Source organism: Tinamus guttatus, unplaced genomic scaffold (genome assembly GCF_059628265.1).
Source record: "Tinamus guttatus ecotype Peru unplaced genomic scaffold, ASM5962826v1 Tinamus_guttatus_pri_ptg000150l, whole genome shotgun sequence".
In the NCBI taxonomy this organism is placed as follows: Eukaryota; Metazoa; Chordata; class Aves; order Tinamiformes; family Tinamidae; genus Tinamus; species Tinamus guttatus.
In genome coordinates this window covers 3,368,903-3,379,627 of record NW_028288684.1, presented here as the reverse complement: position 1 = coordinate 3,379,627, position 10,725 = coordinate 3,368,903, and the positions used below count along the sequence as shown (strand labels likewise).

At 39.5% G+C, this 10,725-nt stretch overlaps 1 protein-coding gene across 1 annotated transcript; it reads left to right on the top strand.

Annotated features, from left to right (window-relative positions):
• Nucleotides 1–6,429: 6,429 nt before the first annotated feature.
• SERTM1 (serine rich and transmembrane domain containing 1) lies at nucleotides 6,430–7,098 on the top strand. Its single transcript, XM_010223601.2, has one exon. The coding sequence runs from the start codon at nucleotides 6,626–6,628 to the stop codon at nucleotides 6,947–6,949; it is 324 nt and encodes a 107-aa protein (XP_010221903.1). The 5' UTR covers nucleotides 6,430–6,625; the 3' UTR covers nucleotides 6,950–7,098.
• The last annotated feature ends 3,627 nt before the right edge of the window (nucleotides 7,099–10,725 follow it).

Below are 10,725 nucleotides of genomic sequence, written 5' to 3'. Positions count from 1 at the left end.
TTTCCAGGTTAGTGAATTGCCTTTCAAGGTTGAAGGGTTCCTGGTGTGTAAAGTTCATTCAATCTTTCAGCATGAGCATGTAAAATGATTTTAATAGCATTAAATGCTTTTGTGTAAAGTTATCCAGAAAGATGATATGTGACAATATAGTCTGTATACTGCAGGAAACAAATGTAGAAAAAAAAAGATGGGGGTGAGGAAGATGGAAGAATTAAACTGGAAGCTTGCTAGCCTTGGAACATGCATAGAATTAGCAAAGCTCGTAAGAGACCTTAATCTTTTTAACACACGTAATGAAAACTTGATGCCAGCTTTTGGAAGTAATTGCTCTGATAAGAGTTCTGGTCAGGGGGAACCTTTGACAATCAAGAGATTTCCTCTTGGAATTGGCACTGCTCTTCGCTTGGGCTCTCTTCTGGGAATCTGCCCAATTATCCTCCTCTTCTTTCCGTCCTGATGCTGCATGAAGGAGCGGGGTTTTTCTCAGGTCACGACGGGGTGATAGCATTATCTGCTCACTCCTGACTGAAATTTCCAAAAGGGCAAAAGAGAGCGGAGAACACGCTTGTGAGTTCTTTAATAGAGGTGATCAGTGTCAGCTCTAATGAGTGTCCTCTGCCTCTCCTCTGCCTTTGGAAACAAAGATTTGCCTGCCTAGTGCTGAGGAAAGAGTTGCTGCACTGATCCAAGGTACTGGCTTGCAACCAACCTTCCTTTCCTAGCTCCTTCCTGTCCGGATTATTGGACAGCAACTTTGATTGCCATTTGCTATCCACCCAGACCCCTCACCATCAGGAGGACATTCCCAAGTCAGCCTTGGGGGTGTTCTGCATCAAGATTGGGAAGTCTGTCTTGCGAATGTCCTTAGCATGCTATTGATACCCTGACCTCTATGGAGTCAGCAATTTTCAAGTAGATTGAAGAAGCCTTATCTCTTTGAGACGTTCACCCCCTGCCTTTGTGTTTACACTTGGCTGAAATCAGCCGAGAGCAATTCAACTTACTAAGAAAGGAAGGCAGATGGGCACTACCAGCCCGCTGGTGTGTGAAGTGACAAGGGACTTCACTGTTGTAACTATTTTAAAAACAAATTAACCAATCTTTTAATGTTTACAATGTTACATGTTTACAAAAAAAAACAGGGGGGGGGGTACTTTTTGGAATACCTTTTACCAGTAAAGAAAGAGTTGCTGGGAGATTGTAACAAATTTATTAGCTTATCTAGAACAAAAACAATGATTTTCTTTGATGTCAGTCTGCTCTCTGCTGAAAGACTTTGAAGCCTTTGAAATAGCCAAAATATTTCTCAGCTTGTCATCACAAAAGTCAGCAAGAACTAAAAAAACAAAGTGCTTATCTGTGTCTGATAAATTCTAAAAAAAAAAAAAAAAGAATCTGCTAGACTCTTCGTTGTTCCTGCTCCTCAATTTTTAGAGCCTCGGTAAGAGTTGTTACATCAAGATATACAGGGAAATACAATACAGGCAACTGGATTGTAAGGGATTTATGACACCAAGACTCTCTGAAAAAGCTGTTTACTGCATGTCATCTTCGAGAGTGCTGCAGTCACATTTAAAATTCACATTAGACTGAACAGGGAGACAACTTCTGTCTCAGTGATGCTCAATATAAAATTACACATATTACATATATTTTTGTGCCCAGGGCATATACTAACGGATGAGGCCTCCACTCCTGAACATAATTCAATTTTCTGAAAAAATACGGTTTATGTCTTGTGCCATCAAGGGAAAGGTGCGAACAGTTGGTAAGTTTTGGCATAGCTACTCAGACATGATACTGCATGGCAAATGAGGGTTTGCGGGGGTTTAGTCCTTGTATAGAAGTGATTTACTTTATCCCTTACCTCCCCAGTTTGCCCTGCTTTCAGTGGAGGCCGGTTTTCCTACCTCCCACTTATCAGGGGATAAAAGAAAAGATGACAGACTCCAGCTGAGCCTGCCTATGGTGCCTGTCATTAGTCCTGGAATAAGAGCAGTTATCCTCACCTGTGAGAAATGAGTTACAGTGTGGAAATGAATGGACGAACCATGCTCATTTGGAGAATAATACTTCAGTAGTGGTTCTGTTGAAAAAGGGCAGCATGCAAAAAACCACCATGTGTGCTGGCTGTCTTGTCTGGATCTGAAGTGACGGGATAAGGTCTTGCTCCCTTTTATGTCTAAAAGACAGCAGAGTGTGAAGGTAGAGTCTGTCTTTTCTTGATTCTCTGAGCAGTTTTGTTGAGCTGACTTCTGAAATTAGTAAATTTATACAAGCCGATTGCCCATTAGAGCAGCAGGGTTGTGCAACAACCTTTCAGCCTGTGTAACAGAGTGAAAATTCGCAGGGAGTGTATGAAAGGGAGCAGATGATTCCATGCTTTGCAGAGCAATGGGGATGGACTCCACTCAAGAAGTCTCTTCAAGTTGCATGTTCCTTCACTGGGATTACGTAGTTGCCTCTGGGAAGGTAATGCAGATCTAGCCGCATCACAAAAATATGAGGTCTCCAAGGTAGAGTTCTCCTGTGTAAGGAATTTTCCAAACTGGTTATTCAGAAGCTGAACAAAGGAAAAGAGAGGTAAGGCGTTCTTCTGTCAGAGTAGGAGATCCTCTTCATCTCTAGTTATTCAGGAAGAGCCTTTCATCAATCTCTTCTTATGAATTATGCACTTTAAGTTCACACTTTAAAACAAAAAAAAAATTTCCAACCAGAAAAGAGAGACCATTACAGAATTTGAAAACTTGGACTCCTTAGCTCTGATTTCTTTGATGAGTTTAAGGTTCTTTCTCAAAAAGACTGGGTGTTTTTTAAACACCTAGTTTAGGGTTCTTTCTCAAAAAGACTAGATGTTTTTAAACCCAGTCAATTTCAATTTTGTCATAATATTTTGAAATCAGTGACAAAATCCCCAATGATTTTACAGGGACAAAGTTTGAATTCGATGTTTTGGTGTTTCTGATGTTCCATTCATTTTTTTTTAGTAATGCACAAACTTATTCCCAAAAAATGAAGAAGAAGACATGTGGATTTACTGGGGGGTATTTGTTTGGGAGGGATAGACCCCATAAGAGCAGTCAGGTGGCTACCATTGCCACCACATGCCGTTAATCACCTCTTGCGTCAGAAGCTGCAGAGACTTGATCTAAACCAGTGGCTGTACTGTACTCACTAGGTCTGCTCCCTTAGCAAGGGCTGGGAGGTGTCTTCTGCCTCCAGGTAGAGGTTCGTGCCCCACTAGGGCTGCCTGGCTACTTTTCCCCATCCCAGATTGCTTTTCCATCCTTCACACTACAATACCACACCTCACTAGCTGAGCATATTTGGCTGTTTTCCATTTATTTTTGCAAATGCTGGGATAGCACCCGGGAACAGGGATGTGGGTAGGATTCATCTGATTTCTATACCTGTTTTATACTCTTCCTATCAATACTACTTAAATGTTATGACTGAACATGTTCATCCCATATGACTTTACTGTTAACTTCAACAGGATACAGATGATTTGTAAAGATCCTTTAGGCAGAGTATGACATTACATTTTAGGCCCATATTTTAAAAATTTGTGATACAAAAGAGAATTTTTATTTAAAAAAATCCTACGCAAAGAGTTATTTTAGCTGGATACATTTTATGGTAATACTTGGGGTGAGTGAGGCAAGTGGGATTTGGCCATAGTCACTTGGAATCAGAGTTTATGATGTCTCTGATCTCACTGCAACATATGCGATTTAAAAATAACCCAGTTAACATAGGAAGACCTATAAAGGCTATGATCTAACACAGCACTTATATCTCTGCTTAACTTTAAGCTCATGATTAGTCCTATTTACAACCATAAATTTTCCACTAGCTTCAAAGAAAGTCCTATGACAAAGTTCTTCCTTGTACTGAGGCCAAAATTCTTAGTAGTAAAAGTAGTATGTAGCAGATTACAAGTTCATGAAAATTTTTGAAGTGTTTTAACTTCTGCCATGTTAAAGAATCTATGTGAATTAATTTCTTAAGTTATTGTAGAGAAAATCAATTAATAATGGATCTGCTTTTCATTATGATGAGTAATCAAGGATAAACATCTTTGATATCAAAGCCTATCTTTTAAAAAGGATAAATTAGCTATATGACGCTTAACTACTTCCAGAACATGAAATGAACACATATTGTTCCATTAGTTAATGCTGGATCACTAAATTAAAGATAGTTCAAAAGGAGTATAATCTCATAAGGATCTGTCTTCGTTCAGTCTGTTGTGACTCATTTAACAATGTACCATACATGCAGTTTCTTGGGGGATAAATAATATTAAGGGTATAAAATGGTTTTGATTGAGCATATTTTATGCAACACTAAGAAGATTTTTATCTGATATTTGCATATGCAGTTTTATAGTCCTGAATATTTTTGTTCTCCTTGGATGTTTAATTAAGACTACCAAAAGCTCTGCAATAAAACAATATCCAGAGTATAACTTTTTGTCCTTCAAAACATTATGGACATGTGTATACTAGTATACTAATACAAGTCAGGTCATCGGCCTTCCATCATCTCTCCAGCTGAATTATTACCATGCTTCTTGGCATGATTCTGGCCGGCTAGCCAAGCAATGTCTAGACATTAGGTTTGGATTAGAGCTAGTCTAGGATTAGGTTAGGGTTTAGACTGGCCATCATTCATTCCCAAAGACAGTTGTTATGTGGCCATCCTATCCTTGAGGATAAAAGGGAATTTAGCCATTCTAATGGAAAATGTGCCTTATGTGTTGTTCCTGAGACTGAAGAATAATAGCCTTGTCCTGTCATACAGTAGTGCAAATATAGCTCTGCACTGTAGAAAACAAATTAGGGTTTAAAACATAGGATTATGCCTGCTGCTTAAAGTAGTTCTTGTTATTCAGGCACTTAGGGCTTTTTGGCATATAGCATAACATACTAAAATTATTTTTAAATGCAAAAAAGTGGGTAACTCAATGCAAATAATTTCAATGATTTCTTAGCATTTTCAGTGGGTGTCTCCCTAGGCTTTCATGTTCTGACAGAGAAGAAACAACACGAGCTGAACAGTGTCTTATCCTTCCTAAGGATCATTAGTTGACAGTGGGGACTTTTTGGTCACAGCTAGCATCAAAAAGTGTCAACTTCTTGCAGAAAAAGATCCTTTGCCAAGTTAGTAGTAGTAATATGTTTAAAGGAAAAATTATGAGGCAGAGCATTGCAGGGAAGAGTGTTGAAAGGCTCCTGGGAACTGAGGGAGGTGCGTCATCAGTTGTGTGATGTACAAGGGACTTGCAAATGATCGTGTTGTTATTTGAAGGGTCTGATTCTGTCTTTTTGACTTATATTGACAGTGTTTGTTCTCTCTTCCACAATGAAAATCAGTGGGGTTTTCAGAAGAGCAAGATATTGCTTATTGTGAGTTAGATGAGAAGAATTTAATTAACCATAAGAATATCAGCAAAGAAATAGAGGAGACTGCACTGAAGAGTGCAGTGTCATCTACAATGGCACCTGGAATTGGTGATAAGATCTAGCTAGTCCAGGAACAACTTATTTCAAATGGATAACATTATTTCTTCCTGCACTGGATACTGGATAGTTTTCCCCTCCCTCCCTCCCTCCCTCCCTCCCTCCCTCCCTCCCTCCCTCCCTCCCTTCCTTCCTTCCTTCCTTCCTTCCTTCCTTCCTTCCTTCCTTCCTTCCTTCCTTCCTTCCTTCCTTCCTTCCTTCCTTCCTTCCTTCCTTCCTTCCTTCCTTCCTTCCTTCCTTCCTTCCTTCCTTCCTTCCTTCCTTCCTTCCTTCCTTCCTTCCTTCCTTCCTTCCTTCCTTCCTTCCTTCCTTCCTTCCTTCCTTCCTCTCTCTCTCTCTCTCTCTCTCTCTCTTTCTCTCTTTCTCTCTTTCTCTCTTTCTCTCTTTCTCTAAGACTGTGGAGACAAAGTTTGTTAAGGACAAAAATCCATATTTCTTTTCTTAGGCCTGATGGATGGATTGTGAACTGGATGTGTATGAGGAGGCTTAAGATTGAATTAGGCACGGTGGCCCCAGGGAAGTAGAGGAGTGGAAGTTCTGTAGCACCTTTGGGGTCTATGTCTTCTGGGTCATTTAGGTCAATCAAGGGCTCCCAGGTTTCATGGTTCTCTAGGAAACCTCACACTGGTGACAACATTAGACTTGAGCATCTTTCAACTCTTACAGTTTTACTAAAATTCTTCTGAAGAACATATACTGGTTGATAGACCAAATTGTGTTCTCCTTCCTTCTTTCTTATGTGCTTTTGCAGAACATCCACATAAAGATAGTAGTTAGCTAATGCTTTATGAACTGCAGCTTAATGCTAACAAATAATAATTTGTAACTGTTAAGAATGGAATTGTCCCAGACAATTGACACAATTAAATCACATTTTCTGTTAGTAAGTTAATCTTACTTTTTTTTTTTTTTTCAGTTCGGAAGGATACAATTTTACCCTACCCTGAGTTTGAGCAGTAAGGGATAAATCTGATCACCAGCTGACTCATCTATCTTCACTATGATGGAAAAGTGGTTGTCCAAAATAACCCCTTTGTTATGCTGCTAAAACTGCCTTTAAATCCAAGATCTGTGTTGATTTTAAAAAAACAAAACCAAAAATGTCAGAACCTGACCCTTCATCTGGATTTTTAGGAAACATGGAAAATGGGACTTTTCTGGAGCTGTATCCCACATCCCTTTCAACTTCGGTGGATTCATCTTCAGAACGTTTATCCAATGTCTACGTATATGTTTCTATATTCCTTAGTCTCTTAGCTTTTCTGCTTTTGCTATTGATCATTGCACTTCAGAGGCTTAAAAACATAATTTCTTCCAGTTCCTCCTACCCAGAATATAATAGTGATGCTGGAAGTTCTTTCACTAATTTAGAAGTCTGTAGCATTTCTTCCCAAAGATCTGCTTTCTCAAACCTTTCTTCCTGAAAAATCCATGAGAGGGAGGACACAGAGAATGGAACGGCTTTGTCAAGCTTCATGGGGAGGTTCTGCATGCAACACTTGCCTTAGAAGACTATCACAAAGAGATGGCTTTTAAAGTTTCCTTATCTTTTTCTTTCCATTTTTAACCTTCATTTTCCCTTTTACTAAAGTTAATGCTTCATTCTGCAAAAAGGGAAATGGTACTCAGTCATTGTTTCATGCCTGTAATGGTGGTGTTGTCTTTTTCCTATAGATTTATGTGCGCTCTTGACAAATTGTAATATGGTTTTAACTGGATGTGTCATTTTTCTGCTGTAGTTGTGACTCCTTTTCTGGTGTACTGCTGCCTTCTTTCCTTTTTTTTTTTTTTTTTTTTTCTTTTATTTAAAGAAGGTAAGGAGTTGATGAAACTCATACTGAAAAATTTAGCTTAAATTATAAATGGAGTGCAAGGACAACTTAAAGTTTTTGGTGTTGTTTCTTTTAAAATTTTTATTATTATTTTCAGTATTTATTGATTTTTATAAAACAAAATGGAAACCTATTTCTTGAATAATATTACCTTTGTTTATTTGTACTACCACATCTCTCTGTATAAAGTCTCTATATTTCAGTTTTTGACTCTCTGAAATTTTTGGTTAGCTTAGTAAAGCAATTACACTAAATATGTTCACTGGGAAATGTATAGAGATATTTTTGGACCACATTACATATAATTCACCCGATGGCTTGCTTCTCTGAGGGGGCAAGGATTTTTGCTGCTGAATCATAAATATCACACAACTCCTTTTCATCCTTCACTGATGCTGCAGCTTGTTCTTAATGGATGCCAGTACAAAAAGATGATTTTTCAGATCTGCCTACTATCACCATGGCTGGTAACTATGTACTGTATAGCTCCTATAACTGTCCTTCCTTCTAGGCACAAGATGTTTATACATGTATAAGTAGGTCCAGTAGGGAATGAAATTACTTCCACTGGGAGGAACTTCCTGGGCCAAATCCTGCTCTGTAATTTCACAGGTGCACCCCGGTGTGGAGCGGGGACATGAGCATACCTGCAAAGTGCGCCTGCAGAGAGCAGAAAAGATGGGAAGGAAAAAGGCCAGTGGCTCTGCCCTTCTCCCACATCAGCCTCAGGAGAGGCTGGAGATGCTGGAATGAGGAACGGATGATCTTGCACATCCCACTGCCTCTTGCTATGCCATAGCCTGGCTTATGACTCCACCTGCCCCAGATGTAACCCAGCATTCAATTTCTGCTGTAAAATACCTAGCAGTATTGCGTACAAGATCCTGTGGTTAGCTGTGAATTAATTAAAATCAAATATGTGGATTAATTAAAATTGAATGGTCACAGACATGATTCAGAATGCAAAGTGTGACCTACCAGGCTGACAGACTGCAGCCCCGTACTGTGCTGTGCTATTCTGCGCTATCGCAGAACGTGAGCAGAGCCCAGTCCTGCTTCCACTTGAGTCCCTACAAATTTTGCTATATTGGCAGTATCCAAGTCACTTGGGAGACCAGGGGAAGGGTGTATGGAAATGTCACTGCTGTTTCTGTTGCTGGCATAGCAGCACTCGTAACTGTGAGTGATGGGGAGGTCTCAGAAGAAGAAAAGTGCATGGTCTCCTTGCCAACTGCTGCGGCCCTTGCAAAACTCTTCCAGGGACAGACCAGCTCCTCTCATTGCCCAGCAGCCTTAAGGGTTATAGATAGTCACTACAGGAAAGTCAAAAAGTGTTAAGGCCATAGTCAATGCAGCCAAGCTGTGTGCTGCTTCACAGTTAGATTTTTACAAATATCGTCCCTCCAAGATATCAACTGTTTATTAGAAGGATGTGTTCTGCCATTAACTATACAGTTTTCAACAGAAAAGTTTGAAAAGTCCAGAAACACAGCTCTTCAGAGCCAAACAACATGCAGATTATGCTGGAGTTGGTGTTTTCAATTTTTAAAAGTGAACCTATGGCGTGATAAGCACTACTGGATTTTGATGTTGGCTAACTACTTGTGAAGGCCAAAGTGCTTGTTGACTAAAGAAGAACTTAAGCTTATAGGATCTCTGAGCCAAATTGTCTTTATGAATATATTTCTTCTCTTGAATACTTTATTCATTTAGAGAAAATTTTCCGATACTATGTTCAGTCATTTTTTCACTGGTAATTGATGATAGGCCTTGAAAAGAACAGCAAACTGTTTAAAAGGCATCAAGAAATATTATCTCCTTTTTGAAAGCTGTTTAAGATCACAGATCTGTAACATAATGTGTTTGTGTGTTGACTTGTAAATAAAAATAAATAAACTTGGAATCAAGATAGAGTGACTTTTCTGCTATCTTCTCTTATCTATAAAGTTATAAATTCCTTGTTTTCATTGCTGCAAATATGAGAAACTAATCCAAAACAGAGATAAGACCACAGTTTGAGATGGGTATTTATTCCCAGGCGTGTGAGATTTCCTATTACTCCTTTAAGCATGTAGATTGACCTTTAGTATTAAATACAGAATGCTGAAAAACCATTGATGTTCAGTTTTTGTCAGCCTTCACAAGGGCAAAAAATATTTTTTACCATGTAAAAGTAGCAAAGGTGATTGGAACCAGGTAGTTTATGTTGTCTTTTTAGCTTTCTAGATGCTATTACAACACTGCTTCCACTCAGCAGGGACATATGGGACTATATACACTTGCACCTGTTCTTCCTGAGACAGATCTGAGTTGTAATAAGTTGATTCCAACACCAGAGTCTCTGGAGAAACCACAACAAAAGGCATCCTGGCATTTGCCAGGATTAATAAGCATGAGCAATCCTAGTTTGAGTTAACTTGAGTTAGTGCTTCAGGAATTTTCCACTATGGCAAAATGAAAAACAAATTCTTCATATGCATCAGATTTCTCTGTTTTCCACCTCTCTCTCTCTCTTCCTGTCACACATATGCATGCATGCACAGGTTTGTGGTATCCTGAATGTAAGGAAAAATAAAGTTTCAATGCAAACTTATCAATGAGTTCCTCAAATAACATGTATTTTCTTAGCAGAATAGGAATTAAATAAATTTTTATCAATATGCTGTGTCCAATATGCACCTGCACAAAATCAGCACAAAATCTGCTTCTGAACCATGGGTGGGATGGCCCCAGTTACCCAACAAGAGGTAACCCGTACACACACCTACATACCACAGAATCACAGAATCACAGAAGGGTCGAGGTTGGCCGGGACCTCTAGAGATCATCTAGTCCAAACCCCTGCTCCAGCAGGGACACCCGGAGCACATGGGCAGGGACACTGTGTCTCAGGGACTGTGTGAGCCCAGGTCAGCTCTGCTCCCCACATAGGCTTCTCAGGTATCCCAAGCGAGGCCCCGTGTCTGGCAGCTCCTTCCAAAGCTGCCTCTCGTGAGCACGCAATGATTTAGGACAAGGGGTTAAGGCTGTTCTTTGGAAACCTCTACGGTCAGCAACAGCATATCCCAAACAGCAGGAAATACAGTCATGGTGAAAGTCAGTGCATGGCTTTATTATTGACCAGCATGTCCAAGGGTGATATCCATTTCTGTCTTTTTAGGGAGACTGTAATACTCTACGAAAAGCAGTGGATTTCCTCCAGTTGTGCTGCCAGAAATACAGTACTTAGAGGGCCAAGCTGTGATTTTGATAAACTTCTGAGAAAATGAGAGCATGGCTTTGTAACTCTGAAAGATAAATTACTATTGGATCAGTTCTTCAAATTCTCTTCAGCTACCCCACCAGCAACTTTAAAATATGATTCATTA